At 64.1% G+C, this 14,720-nt stretch overlaps 4 protein-coding genes across 12 annotated transcripts in view; 2 read left to right on the forward strand and 2 right to left on the reverse strand.

Moving 5' to 3' along the window:
- The window catches only part of MAPK8IP3 (mitogen-activated protein kinase 8 interacting protein 3), a 48,828-nt gene extending 36,963 nt beyond the window's left edge, over window positions 1–11,865 (forward strand). For 4 of the 9 annotated variants that reach the window (XM_024759423.1, XM_024759424.1, XM_024759426.1 and 1 more), the window contains 23 exons: window positions 245–262; window positions 1,547–1,604; window positions 1,900–2,052; window positions 3,005–3,086; window positions 4,320–4,450; window positions 4,875–4,931; window positions 5,023–5,193; window positions 5,729–5,855; window positions 6,031–6,126; window positions 6,214–6,372; window positions 6,887–7,052; window positions 7,312–7,494; window positions 7,565–7,754; window positions 7,864–7,983; window positions 8,059–8,139; window positions 8,227–8,294; window positions 8,416–8,564; window positions 8,950–9,121; window positions 9,206–9,319; window positions 9,511–9,549; window positions 9,740–9,919; window positions 10,032–10,181; window positions 10,257–11,865. In XM_024759423.1, the coding sequence (XP_024615191.1) occupies window positions 245–262; window positions 1,547–1,604; window positions 1,900–2,052; window positions 3,005–3,086; window positions 4,320–4,450; window positions 4,875–4,931; window positions 5,023–5,193; window positions 5,729–5,855; window positions 6,031–6,126; window positions 6,214–6,372; window positions 6,887–7,052; window positions 7,312–7,494; window positions 7,565–7,754; window positions 7,864–7,983; window positions 8,059–8,139; window positions 8,227–8,294; window positions 8,416–8,564; window positions 8,950–9,121; window positions 9,206–9,319; window positions 9,511–9,549; window positions 9,740–9,919; window positions 10,032–10,181; window positions 10,257–10,378 (2,786 nt within the window). In that variant the 3' untranslated portion in view covers window positions 10,379–11,865. The remainder of the gene's footprint in view (window positions 1–244; window positions 263–1,546; window positions 1,605–1,899; window positions 2,053–3,004; window positions 3,087–4,319; window positions 4,451–4,874; window positions 4,932–5,022; window positions 5,194–5,728; window positions 5,856–6,030; window positions 6,127–6,213; window positions 6,373–6,886; window positions 7,053–7,311; window positions 7,495–7,564; window positions 7,755–7,863; window positions 7,984–8,058; window positions 8,140–8,226; window positions 8,295–8,415; window positions 8,565–8,949; window positions 9,122–9,205; window positions 9,320–9,510; window positions 9,550–9,739; window positions 9,920–10,031; window positions 10,182–10,256) is intronic. The other 5 variants (XM_024759421.1, XM_024759422.1, XM_024759420.1 and 2 more) reach the window with 3 other exon arrangements.
- Window positions 11,866–11,913: 48 nt separating this feature from the next.
- NME3 (NME/NM23 nucleoside diphosphate kinase 3) lies at window positions 11,914–13,077 on the reverse strand. Its single transcript, XM_024759767.1, has 4 exons — window positions 12,884–13,077; window positions 12,617–12,718; window positions 12,440–12,552; window positions 11,914–12,344 (listed from the first exon to the last, which is right to left on the reverse strand). Exons 2-4 carry the CDS (start codon window positions 12,641–12,643, stop codon window positions 12,227–12,229), a joined length of 258 nt encoding a protein of 85 aa, XP_024615535.1. The 5' UTR covers window positions 12,644–12,718; window positions 12,884–13,077; the 3' UTR covers window positions 11,914–12,226.
- Window positions 13,078–13,337: 260 nt separating this feature from the next.
- On the reverse strand, window positions 13,338–14,640 carry MRPS34 (mitochondrial ribosomal protein S34). Its single transcript, XM_024759766.1, has 3 exons — window positions 14,288–14,640; window positions 14,096–14,138; window positions 13,338–14,007 (listed from the first exon to the last, which is right to left on the reverse strand). Exons 1-3 carry the CDS (start codon window positions 14,606–14,608, stop codon window positions 13,715–13,717), a joined length of 657 nt encoding a protein of 218 aa, XP_024615534.1. The 5' UTR covers window positions 14,609–14,640; the 3' UTR covers window positions 13,338–13,714.
- Window positions 14,607–14,720, forward strand: part of EME2 (essential meiotic structure-specific endonuclease subunit 2) — a 3,113-nt gene continuing 2,999 nt past the window's right edge. The window contains 1 exon segment of the mRNA XM_024759602.1: window positions 14,607–14,686. Within this exon segment, the coding sequence (XP_024615370.1) occupies window positions 14,607–14,686 (80 nt within the window).

Genomic DNA, 14,720 nt, shown 5'->3' on the forward strand with positions numbered 1-14,720 from the left:
GCCCTGATCCTCCACCTCACCACCCAAGGTAAACTTTCTGGAAGGAGTAGCTGGCCCCATCCCGTCTCCCGCCCCTCCTGTCCCACTCCTGTGTCCACCCCTAACCCAGCGAGAAATAGCCCTGAAGTCCCCCCGCCTGCTTATCACACGGGCTTAACGCGCTTCTTTTCTCTCCCCTCCTCTCTCCCTCTCCTTCCTCCCGCCCTGGTCGCCCATCTCCCTGGGACTGGGACGGCGCCCATAGTGCGCGATGATTTTTTTGGTAAGGCCGAGGCCCTGTTTCAGTATGTGTTTCCCTGCTTCTGGCTTCCTCTGCCTCCCTGACACCTTCTCATGCTTCATGAGCCATTTGCTTTGTTGAGCCCGGTGGGGCAGCCCTGGGGGCAGTGGTATCCGTGGCTTCAGGGGTGGGGGTGGGGCCTCCAGCAGGCATGGTGAGCAGGTACCTGACTCCCTCAGAGCAGACCCTTGACAGGCTGAGGAGGGGACCCCAGCCTCTCTCAGCCCCCCTCCCCATTAGTTCAGGAAGGCCTGAGCCCAGTGCCTGCTGCATCCCATCTGAAGGGCAGGCAGGCCACGTTTGAGGCGAGGAGGTGAGAATAGAAACAGCCGGCAGAACCCTAAGCTGACCACACTGTGTGTGTGGGTCATCTCGTCTCATAGTTGTGTTAAGGCCGTGGAGGAGGGAAGTGAACAAGAGGAACAGACCTTGGGCTTCGAGGCAGTCCTGAAGGATTAGATGTGGTGCTTTGGGGGTTTTGTGACACGCCTGCAGAGACCTCAGTCTGCGGGGCCCACTTTGGGGTCTGGCCATCCCCTCTGGGCACCAGCCCCCGGAGTGCTGTCCTCACCTCCACTCCCACCTTCTGGCTCCTGAAGGCCTGCTCCCAGCCTGGTGGAGGGCTGCACCTGCCATGGACCATCCCATCTCCTTGGCCAGTGCTCTCTGTCCCCATCACCACAGCTCCAACCTCCATTCTCCGAGGGGGCAGCTCTGAAAAGGGTCTGCTTCATGATGGCCTGGAAGTCACAGGGCTGGGGGAAGGCAGTGATACTGGGCCAGGGGTGGGCATTGATTGAAGAGGTTGCACAGAGGCCATAAGGGTACCGTCCAGACCCTGCTGGTACCCAGACTTCATGTTGGTAGAGAGCTGTGAGAGCCCATCACTGAGTTCCAGAATGTAAGCCCAGGGCTGCTGCATCCATCGGGGCAGAGGAGACCTGCTCATTGCCCTCCAGAGGCCAGTCTGAGACCCCCCACGGGGCTCACACGCAGCAGGTCCTTTCCTGACTGCGTTGCTTGGCGGAGAGCCTGCCTCAAGACCGGCAGAGGCCTCTCTTAGGGTCGCCCGGCCTCCCCAGGCAGGTGTCTTCCTGCAGATCGGGCCTCTGTTCCTTATCCCTTCACATCAGCCCTCCCGGCGGGGGGCCATCCTTCCAGGGGTGGGCCGCCCCCCGGCAGGACGTCTGTTATTCTGAGGCAGGTGTGAGCATCAGGGTCTGGCTTCACCAGGCACACGTAATAACTCCGTACCTTTTGTTTCAGGAATGGGCAAGGAAGTGGGGAATCTGCTGCTGGAGAACTCACAGCTTCTAGAAACCAAGTAAGGATGTTCTTCCTCAGCACCACAGTTGCTGAGACAGCCCCCAACCAGGACCAGGGGCTCCTGTAACAACTGCGTCGGCCCAGCCTCAGGGCAGTCCCCAGGGAGGACCTGGACCCACTGGACTGAGCTCACCCCTCCTGGGAAGAGGATGGGGTGGTCACCTCCTCTCACCACTTTCAAGACCAGGATGTGTCTGCTCAGATACACCAGGGTGGGCAGACCCCTTTGAAACCCCATCACTTAATGTACACACCGGGTCACAAGGAGCTCCCCTCTTTCTGCCTTTTCAAAGAAACGCTCTGAACGTGGTGAAGAACGACCTCATCGCCAAGGTGGACCAGCTCTCAGGGGAGCAGGAGGTGCTGAAGGGGGACTTGGAAGCCGCCAGGCAGGCCAAACTCAGACTGGAGAACCGCATCAAGGACCTGGAGGAGGAGCTGAGGAGGTGAGCGGGGCTCCTTGAGGGGCGGGGCTCCCACGGAGGCTGGGCCACCAGGTGTGGAGAGCGGGGTCAGGCCCTGCCCAGGCCCCTCCGGTCCTCTCCGCACCTCTCCGCAATTCCCTGGCACCTGCTCTCTAGCTAAGCACACCCCCTGAGGTCATTCCTTCCCAAAGTGGCTCACTTTGCGTGCTCACTGCTCAGCCTCCTGCTCATCCCTGAGCTACATCTCATATTCAACCCCATCCAGACCCAACTACTGTGTTGGCAACCCACCCCTCCCCTCTGGTCTCCACCATCCTCGGGGGAATAATCCCACACGAGGGACAGTGTCCTGTCTTGGGTGTCCTTTTTCTGGCGGCTGAGCAGGGCCTTCCCACTCCTCACACTATTACATTCGTTCAGGAGGAGGGAAGGGAGGATAATGGCCTCTGGCCACCGCAGGTCCCCCGCACTCCCCTCTGCTCCCCAGCCCTCAGTCAGCCGAGGTTGGGTCACAGAGCCTTGCTGGGAAGCTCTGGGGTGTCCTCCCCAGCACTCTGCACGTCCCTGTGGCCTTTCTCTTCCAGCCTGATCCTCACCCCATTCTCCCAAAGTGGTGCCTTTGGCTCCAGACAGGAAAGGGGAGGTGTTAGGGGCAGGCCCTAGGCAGGTGGCACCTGTGCCAGGTTTGTGGGACTGGGAGCCAGGTCTCCTCTGGCCCTGCCTGAAGCCAGCACTGCCCTTGCCTTCCCGTTAGCAATTGACCTCCTGAATTGGAGGTCCTGTTCCTTGGCTGGGCTTCAGGGCACATGTGGGCAGGGGTGTGGAGCCACCCGTCCCCAAGGCACTGGCAGGAATGCTCAGGGCCTAGAACCTGAGGGGAGAGCGCTGAGTGCAGCTGAGAGGTGGGACACATCCTCTGGGCCAGTGCCCAGTGGGGCCCTCACCCTGCCCTGCTTCCTTCCTCATCCTGTAGAGTGAAGTCAGAGGCCATCATTGCCCACCGTGAACCCAAAGAAGAGGTGGAGGATGTAAGCAGCTATCTCTGTACAGAATTGGTATATTCCACTATTAACATGTGGGCATGGGGGGTGGGCAGTGTGGGCGGTCTTCCCGGGGATGTGCTAGTTCTTCTGGGTCTCTGGCTCCTCCTCACCCCTCCTGTGTGATGACTGCACCCAGCAGCAGCCCCACCACCCCACTGCCCCGGTGACTTCGTACTGTCAGAACCAGCCCCCTCTCTGCGGGATGCCCCCTTACCTAGGTCCTAGCAGATGTGGATTGCACTGTCACAAGTGGGGTCTCCCTGCTTACCGGCCCAACTGCTGCCCCCCAAACAGAACAGTTTGAGTACCTGAGGCCCTCAGATGCCTCATCTGTCCTCACAAACCCCCGGAGATGCATGGAATGTTCTGAGGAAAGCCCTAGGAGTGGCTGTAGGGAAGGGTTTGTAGGGGTGTTTGGCCTTCCCAGATCCTCTCCAGAATAGGGGCCCCAGCCCAGCGACCTGGCCGCCTTCCTTACAGATAGAGCAGGCATGGGTCTTTTAAGCCAAGGTGAAGTTTGGACGCCGACCTCACCACTCATCCACTGTTATTTTGGGGGTTGTGGGATGCACGTAACAGGATGCCGATCCCATAGCAGTCACTTGGGAAACTGTAGCTGTTCACCTTGCTCATCCTGCGCAGCCCTTCACCTCCAAATACTATAGGAAAGAAACAAAGCCGCAGGTGTATTAGGCAGCTGCGGCTCCTCAAGGCCCTCCCACTCGGGCATGGAGGGCACCCGATTGGTGCCTTGACCTCCTGGTGGGGGGCCTGGGGCTGCTGATGCTCCTGTGAACTCCGAGTGCCGGTGGTGGGGGCACGAGGGGAGGGCAGCCCAGGGCAGGGCTGCGTAAGGAGACAGTCCTGCCAGGGACAGCAGATCCGCCGGTACAAGTGTCCAGCTCCGAGGCAGTGACCAGGGTCCTGCTCGCCAGACCTTCCCCAGAACCTTTCTTCCTGCTATGCCACCGTGGGCCAGTCCCACCTGTTAGCATTGACCGGTGGCATTTGGGATTGCCAGGGTGTCTGGGAGCTTGTAGGAAAACACACTGTGTGTGTTGTACCCCTCGAGTGTGTCATGTGACCTTCTGGAAAGAAGGGGGGCCCTTTCGGGGTGGTGGCTCCTGTTCCTGTGCCCACCCCTCCCCACCGCGTTTGCCTGAAGCTCTGTGGGAAAGCGCCCTTGGGTGCGCCCACTCCCGGAGGCGGCCCCCTGCTGGCTGAGCAGCGGCACTCTCCCCGCAGGACAAAATCCCCATGGCGCAGCGCCGCCGCTTCACGCGTGTGGAGATGGCCCGCGTGCTCATGGAGCGCAACCAGTACAAGGAGCGGCTGATGGAGCTGCAGGAGGCCGTGCGGTGGACCGAGATGATCAGGTGGGCCTCCCGGCTCTTGTGGGCTCCAGAAGACATGCTCCCATCTCCATCTGTGAGCTGTGGTCGCTCTAGGAGGTCCTGGGGATGGGATTGAGGCTGACCACCCCTACACCTCCCTCTCTTCCGGGAGAATTAAGGGTGTCGGGTCATCCCTGGTAGAAGCCTGCAGGGGGCCAGCAGAACTGGGCCTCTGGTGCAGCCCTGGCCAGTGGATGTACCTGGTTTGTTGGGGCCAGTGCACCGGGGTCTCTCTAGGAAGTTACGGGTGACTCGCCTGGGACCCCCTCTTGTCTGATGCTCCAGTCCGTGTGTCCATGGGGAGGGTCCCAAGCAAGGGAGGCAAGAGGGGCCCGGTGAGAGGGGGGCTTGGTTGGACTGGGTGGGCATGGCTGAGTGGGGCCTCTCCCCCTGCCATCCCCTGTAGAGCATCCCGAGAGCATCCATCTGTCCAGGAGAAGAAGAAGTCCACCATCTGGCAATTGTGAGTTGGGGGCACTGGGAGGGCACTGGCAGTGGCTGCTGGGGAGGTCTCCCCTCAGGCCACCCCTCACCCCCTATGCTTCGGCTGGCAGCTTCAGCCGCCTCTTCAGCTCCTCCTCAAGCCCCCCTCCGGCCAAGCGGTCCTACCCCTCCGTGAACATCCATTACAAGTCACCCACGACGGCCGGCTTCAGTCAGCGCCGCAGCCACGCCATGTGCCAGATCTCCGCCGGCAGCCGGCCCCTGGAGTTCTTCCCAGATGAGTGAGTTTCCCAGGCCTGCCCTGCCCTTCCCCACTGGCCTGCACAGGGGGAGTCCCTGTGTCCCAGGGCCCCTCCCCTCCAGGCTCTGAAGCAGGACCGGTTTCCACCTTGCTGCTCTGGCGGCTGTGCTCAGGGGATGGGGTCCGTAGTGGGAAGGACACTGACCAGGCATCAGGGGTCACGACCTCTCCGTGCACACCGTGTTTACCCTTCCACCCCCAGTGGGAGCATTGGATGTCCCTCAGCAGAGGCTGTGCTCCCCCACAGTCCCTCCGCTTAGTCCCAGAGGCCTGCGCCTCGATCCTCGGGTGACCCCTAGCAGGCAGCCCGCAGCCATTTCAGGTGCCACCAGGGCTGTGGGTCCCTGCCAGCTGGCCCAGGGCAACGGCTGGATGTGGCCTCCAAGCCTAGAGCTGGGGAGAGCCCCCTGCCGTCAGATGGGCACCCGGCAGGGGCGGTCCAGGTCCAGCAGGGAGAGCTCCGGGGCGGCAGGCGTGCTCCCTGCAGATGCAGTAACCTGCCCTTCCTCTGCCAGCGACTGCACATCCTCTGCAAGGCGGGAGCAGAAGCGTGAGCAGTACCGCCAGGTGCGCGAGCACGTGCGCAATGACGACGGGCGGCTGCAGGCCTGTGGCTGGAGCCTACCAGCCAAGTACAAGCAGGTGCTGGGCGCAGGGCAGCATGGGGGGCGCCGCAGGCAGGGAGACCCTGGGGAGCCCCGTACGCGCCCAGGGCCCCAAGTCCAAAACCCGGAGGACCGGGTAGTGGACTGCAGCCCCACACATGTGAGCTGGCCAGGCCTGGCGCCCACAGCGCCCCTCTGCCTTGTTCCTGCAGCTGAGTCCCAACGGGGGCCAGGAGGACACCCGCATGAAGAACGTGCCCGTCCCCGTGTACTGCCGCCCTCTGGTGGAGAAGGACCCGACCATGAAGGTGAGCCCTGCGGAAAGCGCGAGGCTGGGAGAGGTCCCGCTGCCCCAGAAGCCCATGAGGCTGGACCTCATGGCCCTGTCCTCCCAGCTGTGGTGTGCCGCGGGCGTCAACCTGAGCGGCTGGAAACTGAGTGACGATGACCCCGGGAATGGAGTCAAGCCTGTGCCAGGCCGCGACCCTCTGACCTGCGACCGGGAAGTAGAAGGAGAGACCAAGAGCAACCACGCGTCCCCCGAGAAGAAGAAGGTCAGAGTGGCAGGCAGGGCCAGGGCCATCTTCTGCTTCTGCCATCCCGATGGCTCTGCTATGACTAGTCTGGGTGGGAGTGACAGAAACGGAGGACAGCTGGGGACAGTGGCGGGAGACTGGGGTGGCCCGGCCCCCCGCCGGTAGGTGGGGCAGCAAGGAGGAGCGGAGGCTCAGGGCAGCCAGGCTGGAGCAGGTCTGTGCCTGCCCAGGAGCCGTGTGAGGGGCTTAGTGCCTGGAGGCTTCACTTTCTGTCCCGGCTCGATGTGGGGGCCAGTGACTTAATCACCAGGAGCTCAGCCTTCCTCTGAGGAAGGGAAGCCATGAGTGCCACGACCTAGGCACAATGTGCAGTTCAGAGTTCTCACCGTCCTGGCGACAAGGGAGGACATTCAGGTCCCCTAAGGCCACGGGTAAGGCTAGATCCTGAGAGTCCAAGATCCCCCACTCGCCCCCCATTGCTGCTACAGTAGTGAGCACTCAGGCACCAGCCCGTCCCTGTGCTCGGAAACAGGCAAAGGAGCTCCCCGAGGCGGACGCCACCTCCAGCCGCGTGTGGATCCTCACCAGCACCCTGACCACCAGCAAAGTGGTGATCATCGATGCCAACCAGCCGGGCACCGTCGTGGACCAGTTCACCGTGTGCAATGCCCACGTCCTATGCATCTCCAGCATCCCTGGTGAGTGCTGGGCCCCTGCTGCTGGCCGGGAGTCAATGCGGAGCGTCCAGGGAGGAGCTGTCTGAGCCTTCTGCTCAGTCCTGTTAATGATGCAGGAGGAGACCCCTGTATGACGCTCACCCGGTGACAAGGAGATGGGGTGGCATCACAAACAGCCCCTCCCTTCCCCCTGCACCCTCACCGGGACTGGAGCTCTGGGTAGGGTCCTGTCATGGGGGCTTCTCAGCGCGGGGTGACGGGGCTGTGACTCTCCCTCCAGCGGCCAGCGATGGTGACTACCCTCCGGGGGAGATCTTCCTGGACAGCGACGTGAACCCTGAGGACTCTAGTGCAGACGGCGTGCTGGCCGGCATCACCCTGGTGGGCTGTGCCACCCGCTGCAACGTGCCGCGCAGCAACTGCTCCTCCCGTGGGGACACCCCAGTGCTGGACAAGGGCCAGGGTGAGTCCTGGGCCTGAGCCCGGGCGGCCGTCTTCTCTCACCCAGCCAAGCTCACCCCTCCCTTCCACAGGGGAGGTGGCTGCTGTCGCCAATGGGAAGGTCAACCCATCTCAGTCCACGGAGGAGGCCACGGAGGCCATGGAGGTGCCAGACTCTGGGCCCAGTGAGGCAGAGGCAGCTGCGGTGCGGCCTGGGCCCCTCACAGAGCACGTCTTCACCGACCCGGCCCCTGCCCCACCCACCAGCACCCAGCCTGACAGGTGGGCTCTCTCAGGATGGGGCAGCAGGGGAGGAGGGGAGCGGGGACTGGCAGAGGTGGGCAGGGACGGGCTTCCATGGGCTGCCCTGGAGCCGCCATCCTCCCTGCAGTGAGAACGGGCTGGAGACGGACGTGAGCGGTGTGCAGCCTGAGCCGGAGCCCAGTGGGGACGCCGCGGGGGCCAGCAGCAGTGCTGCACCCACCATGTGGCTGGGAGCCCAGAACGGCTGGTAGGCTGGGCCTTGGGGGCCGGGATGGAGAGGGTCCCCTGGGCGAGCCCCCACCCACCGTGCCTCCTCCCGCAGGCTCTACGTGCACTCGGCTGTGGCCAACTGGAAGAAGTGTCTGCACTCCATCAAGCTGAAGGACTCCGTGCTGAGCCTGGTGTGCGTAACCCCCGCCGGGGGCCAGGGTCGGGTTGGGAGGGCCGAGGGCAGCCGGCCTGAGCCTGGCTCACCACCTTCCCATTGCAGGCACGTAAAAGGGCGAGTGCTGGTGGCTCTGGCCGATGGGACCCTGGCCATCTTCCACCGAGGTGAAGGTGAGGCCTGGCACGGTGGGTGGGGGAGCAGCATCTGACGTCCAGGCAGGGCGTGAACCACCCGCACCATGAGCAGAGGTGGCCTGGCCAGGCCTGAGCAGGGGTCGCGGGCTCTCTACAGACAGCCAGTGGGACCTGAGCAACTATCACCTGATGGACCTGGGCCACCCACACCACTCCATCCGCTGCATGGCCGTCGTGTATGACCGCGTCTGGTGCGGCTACAAGAACAAGGTGCATGTCATCCAGCCCAAGACGATGCAGATTGAGGCAAGTGCAGGCTGGGGCTTCCACACACCTTCTAATGGACTCTGGTGGGGGCTTCGTGGGGTCAAAGGAAATGCACTTAGGGAAGTGACTGGTTCATCCAAGGTCACGGGCCAACAAAGGGCAGCTGGGCTGTGAATGCCTGTCTTTCTGGAGCCCACCTGCTGCTTCTCTCTGAAACAAGCAGATGGGTGTCTGAATGGGCTCCCCCGCACCTCCCTCAGGCACTGCTGTGGGGTGGGGCTGGGGTGCTGGGGCTCCTCCTAGGAGCCAGGACCCAAGGGAGCAAAGAGGCCCTAGAAAGGTGCCCATGAGCTGCTTCAGGGACTCTTGGCCATGGCAGCTTCAGGGCCCCCCACCCCATTGACGGGCTGCCCTGACCCCACAGAAGTCGTTCGACGCCCACCCACGGCGGGAGAGCCAGGTACGGCAACTGGCGTGGATTGGTGATGGGGTGTGGGTGTCCATCCGCCTGGACTCCACGCTGCGGCTCTACCACGCCCACACCCACCAGCACCTGCAGGACGTGGATATTGAGCCCTACGTCAGCAAGATGCTGGGTGAGGGGCCACCCCAGCTGGGCATGTGGGGGCAGGGAGGGTCCCCCGAGCCCTCCCCGCTGACCCGCCTCCCCCCACCCCCAGGGACAGGCAAGCTGGGCTTCTCCTTCGTGCGCATCACAGCCCTGCTCATCGCAGGCAACCGCCTCTGGGTGGGCACCGGCAACGGAGTTGTCATCTCCATCCCGCTGACTGAGAGTGAGTGACCCACAGACATCTGTAGAGATGGCCTGGCTGCCACTCACAGGCGCATGTCAGGGTCCCAGGGGCAGGTGCGCTCTGCCAGGACAGAGGAGGACGCGGGCTGCCCTAGCCGCAGCCCTCCTCAGCCAGTCCCTCCTGTGACTTCTTTCCTCTCTCTTCCATGCTCCGCCCCTCACCTCCCCCAGCTGTGGTCCTGCACCGAGGCCAGCTCCTGGGGCTCCGAGGTAAGTCCAGAGCGCCTGCCTCCTGCTCTCAGAAGGAAGCCCCCCACTGTGGACACACTGGGGGCTGAGGCTGCCCTTGCCCCTCGGACTGGCTCTGGCACCAGGCAGGCCCCACCCTCTGCCCTCGGCTGCTGGAAAACTGGTCCTCCCAGTCAGCAGGTTCAGCCCCTCCGGGACCCTCTCTCTCCAGCCAACAAGTCGTCCCCCACATCTGGGGAGGGGGCCCGCCCAGGAGGCATCATCCACGTGTACGGAGACGACAGCAGTGACAAATCAGCCAGCAGCTTCATCCCTTACTGCTCCATGGCCCAGGCTCAGCTCTGCTTCCACGGGCACCGTGACGCTGTCAAATTCTTTGTCTCCGTGCCAGGTGAGGGGCCGGGCCCCACTCCCCGCAGGGCTGCAGCCGCGGCCTCCCTTCAGGAGCCTGTGGGGGGGGGCGCTCTGGCTGCCCCGCTGAGGTCCCTGTGCCCCGATGACAGGGAACGTGTTGGCCACTCTGAACGGCAGCGTGCTCGACAGCCCCTCCGAGAGCCCCGGGCCCACTGCCCCCACCGCAGACACCGAGGCCCAGAAGTTGAAGAACGTGCTGGTGCTTAGCGGCGGGGAGGGCTACATTGACTTCCGCATCGGTAAGTGGGTGCTGCTGGGGCCCCAGGTGTCCCCGGACAGGGGTGGCCCCTTCATGGCAGCTGTGCTCTCTCCAGGTGACGGAGAAGACGATGAGCCCGAGGAGGGTGCAGGGGATGTGAGCCAAGTGAAGCCCCTGCTGTCCAAGGCCGAGCGCAGCCACATCATCGTGTGGCAGGTGTCCTACACCCCCGAGTGAGGCTGCGGCCTGCCGCCACCCTGCCCCGCCTGATGCCATCTGCCACATGTACATACAGCCCCGCCCACCTGCCCACCACCCACCCAGGGGGCAGCCTGCCCGCAGGCAGCCAGGTGCCCGTCCACCCCACTTCTAGCCTCTCAACCTGCAGCTTTCACCTTCGGTCCGGGCCTCCCCATGAGCTGGCAGAGAGCATAGGGTCTGGCTGGGAGCGAGTAGTGGGGTGGCATCCTGACCAGGGAGGGGCAGAGCCTCTCGGGACACCCTCTCCCCAGCAGCTCCTGGCTGGCACCCAGCCCAAAGCCCTCCAGGCCCGAGGGCACTTCAGGGCCAGAGCGAGGCAGAACCCCAGGGTGGGTCGGGCCAGGGAAGCCCCTACAGGTGGCTCCGAGCTCCACCCTGGGCTCCCCACTCCAGTCACTCATTCCCAGGATCTCTCCAGGGAGTCAAGCAGGGACTTCACCGCGCTAAGTCTTCCCATCCTGAGTCCACTTGCCTTTGGCTGCTGCCCATGGGAGTGGGGATCCAACCCTCAGGGAGTTGGCCCAGTTGCTAGCCTTCCCTGGGCTCCCCCTCCCCCATCCCTACCGCCCTGGGAACTGGCATGAAAGCATGTAACCAGGCTCCCTGGGGCAGCTGCCTGAGAAGACAGACACACACCCTCATCCCGCTCAAGCCCCATGATCGTCCTGTGTGGCGGGCTCTCACTGGCCCTCACTGACCTGTGTCCTCCCCGACCTTGCTAACTCTCCGTGGGTGAACACCCACCTTGTAGGAGCAGGCCCCTTGAGTCCCACCCCTCCCGGAAGCCCCTAGGGTGGAATTTCTCAGGCTGCCAGGGCAGGCCCAAGCCTCAGGAAGAAGGGGAGGCCCCTGGTCTCTCCCGGGGTCAGTCCTTGGATGTAGGCTCAGCCTCAGGGTGATGGGGAAAGGTGTGCTCCAGGGCCTGCCTCCTGTGCAGTCTCCAAGGAGCCCAGCTCCCAAGACACGCTACTAAGTGCCTAGGGATAAGCGGTGTGGCCTGCTCCCTTGAGGGCATCTGATGATAGGCCACCGAGCAGAGGCCCAAGGGTTAAGGACAGGAGCCGCCTCCAGCCGGCTCTTGGCGATGGCGCGTGTCTGCTTTGAGGGGCACCGCCCTGGACTGCCAACTCCCCCACCTGCCCAGGCCTTATTCCTGTTCCTCGAGGCACCGATCAGGGCAGCCCCAGGCACTGCTGCCCACCCACCTCCCACCAGAGAAGCACAGATCTTGGGCAGCCATCCCACGAGCCCAGCTGGCCACCGCTGCAGCCACCAGCAGCTGCAGGCTTCTCCCCACCACCCTGTCACTCTCCACTGTGATGTACGTCAAGTCCCTTGTCTGTCCTCACAGGGCCTGAAGTGACTCGGGGGTTAGCTGGGTGGGTGCAACTGGGTGACACGATTCTCCTCAGGCTTTGGCCCTGCAAGTGAACCTACATATCTGCTCTGTAAGTAATAAATGTCTTAACATCATGCTTCTGTGTCCCTGAGCCCAAACCAACTCGAGCACAAAAGTTTTCCTCAATTTATTATAAAAAGAAGTACTGGGACAAGCAAAGTACTACGGTGGCACCCTGCCGCATTCCAGACGTGCTGTAAACAGGCGCAGGCCGGGCTGGGCCTCCTGAGAACCTCAGCCGGACAGGAAGGCCTGTAGCAACCAGAGCTCCGCAGGCGTGCACCAGTTGCCCTCCTGTGCCCCCTGCCACAGGAAGGGTATTCTGAGCTCCTAGGGGTTGGGTCCACACGTGTGCACACCTCCGGGGCCTGGAGGATGCGGAATCACCCACAGCCCACTGCAGACGGGCACATCTGCCCGACCGGCTACTCGTACAGCCAGTGCCCGGCGCTGTCCTCCCAGCACAGAAGCTCGTCTGCGCGGAACCAGAGCGCTATCTCGCGGCGGGCGCTCTCCACCGAGTCGCTGCCGTGAATCACGTTCCTGCGCAGGACAGGCGCGGGTGAGCACAGGCCCGGAGCAGAGCTCGGGCAGAGAGCCCCGCGCAGCCCGGTTCGGGGAGTTGGAACCGGCCTTACTTGCCGACCTCGATGCAGAAATCGCCACGGATGGTACCGGGCGTGGCGTCGGCCGGGTTCGTGGCCCCGATGAGCGCCCGCGAAGCGCGCACAACGTCCAGACCCTGCCACACCTGCAGACGGGGCCCGGGGTCAGCACGGGGTCAGCGCGCCTCCCTCCCGCCAGCCAGCACTCACCATGGCCACCACCGGCCCGGAGCCCATGTACTTGACCAGGCGCCCGTAGAAAGGGCGCTCACGCAGCTCGGCGTAGTGCTGGCGCAGCAGCTCCTCCGAGGCCTGGGGAGGGAGGAGGGGAAGGGACGCGTGCTCCTGGGACCCCCATCCCCCACGCGCGGGGACCCCGTCTCCCCCTGCACCCCACCCCGCCGCGCTCCCCACGCCCAGGGACCTCTCCCCAACACCCCCGTCCCGCTCCCCACGCCTGGGGACCCCGGCCCTCACCAGCACCAGCTTCAGCGCCACCAGCTTGAAGCCCTTCCTCTCGAAGCGCCGAACGATCTCGCCCACGAGCCGCCGCTGCACGCCGTCAGGCTTCACGGCCAGGAAGGTGCGCTCGTGCACGCCGGTGTACGCTGTGGGAACCGCCGGAGTAGGGGCGCATCAGACCCGGCCGCACCCCCTACCCGCCCCGCCCGAGTGCTTAAAGTCGCCTGGTCGCCGGGCGCCGCCACCTCGGCGGACGCGGAGAGGGGGTGCCTGTCGTTCACGCCGACGCCGGGACCTCTGCGGCCGCGCCTGTGACTCCCGAATCCCCTCGGGTCTCCCCACCACCGGGCGCCTGCGCGGAACTCCTCTCACCACCCGGCCGTAAGCAGCAGTGTCAGCCTGCTCCTCCCCCACAGCCCTGCCAACAGCCCGCTTTGGTACCCCAAACTCAAAGAAGTCACAACCCAGGGCTGCTTCATGTGCCTTTATTCGCGTTCAGTTTCTACCTGGGTCCCGGCAGAGGCAACAGGTCATAGAGAGGGAAGCCAGCGTGGAAGTGACAGGAGCCAGCAGCGGGGCTCCAAACCTGCGGGCCCTGCTGCTTCCGGCTTTCCCCCAGCAGCCACCTCCTAAGAGGCCCCCTCAGTCAGATTTGCGTGTTGGGGCAGCAGGGACAGAGGAAAGACACAAGGTGCAAGGTCTGACCCCACCCTTTTCCAAGAAAATGTAGAACCTCAACAAGTCACGGGGAGGTAGGATCCAAGCTCTCAGGGAGCTGATTCAGGTGTAACCGAAAATGGTGGCCACTGCCTTGCACCCCTGCGGCAGCCTGCCCGCTCTGGCATTTTAGACTGCAGTGCCCTTGGTCTTTCTCTTCGACTCCTGGTTCTCAGGATAGTCCCAGGGATCAATGCGTATCCTCTTCAGATTGAGCATGGGCTCCTCCGTGCTGGTGTCTCCATTTCTCTGTCGCTCTGCTAGAATCATTGCGCGGAGGAGCGGCGGGTAGGGCACAGTGCGCAGAGTGTCCTCCGGCGCCGGCGTGAATGCGGTGAAGGCCTCCTCCTCGTGCTTGGGCACCAGCCGCCAGTCGTGGTACATGACCTGTTCTATCTCCCGAGCCTCACTCTCCGTCTTTCCTGGGGAAAGAAGAACGAGGCTTCTTGCACACACGTTGACGGAACAATCTGTTGCCGGCAGCCTCCCCACCGGGTTTGGACGCCTTACCTTTGAAGGTCAGGACGCCCCAAGCCTTCCCGTGGTCCAAGTTCTGCAAAGCAAGTGGGGAGGAGATCAGCTCAGAAAGCTCGCTTGCCCAGGGATCGGGCGACAGGATATCCCGTCCCACAAAGTCGCGCGCAGGGGAGACAGTGGTGCCCCGCGGTGCCGGGAGCTGAGGGGTGGGCACCGTGCACGCACCTGCGCCGTGTAGTCGGGCCGGACCCGCGTGAGGCGCCAGTAGCACGGCTCGTCGTGCTGCCACAGCCAGGACTTGCGCGTGACAAGGCGGCCCAGGCCGAAGAGCGGGAGGCGGCCAAGCAACTGTAGGAGGCGGCTCTCGCGGCGCACATCGGCCCAGGCTCGCGCGGGCAGCTTGCGGCCCGACTGCGGCCGCGTCAGCGTCTCGTAGTCCAGGGCGTAGCGCTCCGAATCGCGCGGCCGCTCCCGCTGCTCGCGCAGGGCCCGCACGCGGCGGGCCAGCTCGGCGATCAGCCGCGGCCGCACCTTCTTCCGCGCCATGGCCGGGCAGCCTCCGCGCTCCGGCCGGAAGATGCCACCGCGCGCCGCGGGGCGCGCCCGACGCCGGAAGCGGCGGGGGTGCCCCGCAAATGCGTCCGGGCGCTGCCCGCAG

Source organism: Neophocaena asiaeorientalis, unplaced genomic scaffold, assembly GCF_003031525.2.
Source record: "Neophocaena asiaeorientalis asiaeorientalis breed wild unplaced genomic scaffold, Neophocaena_asiaeorientalis_V1.1 scaffold254, whole genome shotgun sequence".
NCBI lineage: Eukaryota > Metazoa > Chordata > Mammalia > Artiodactyla > Phocoenidae > Neophocaena > Neophocaena asiaeorientalis.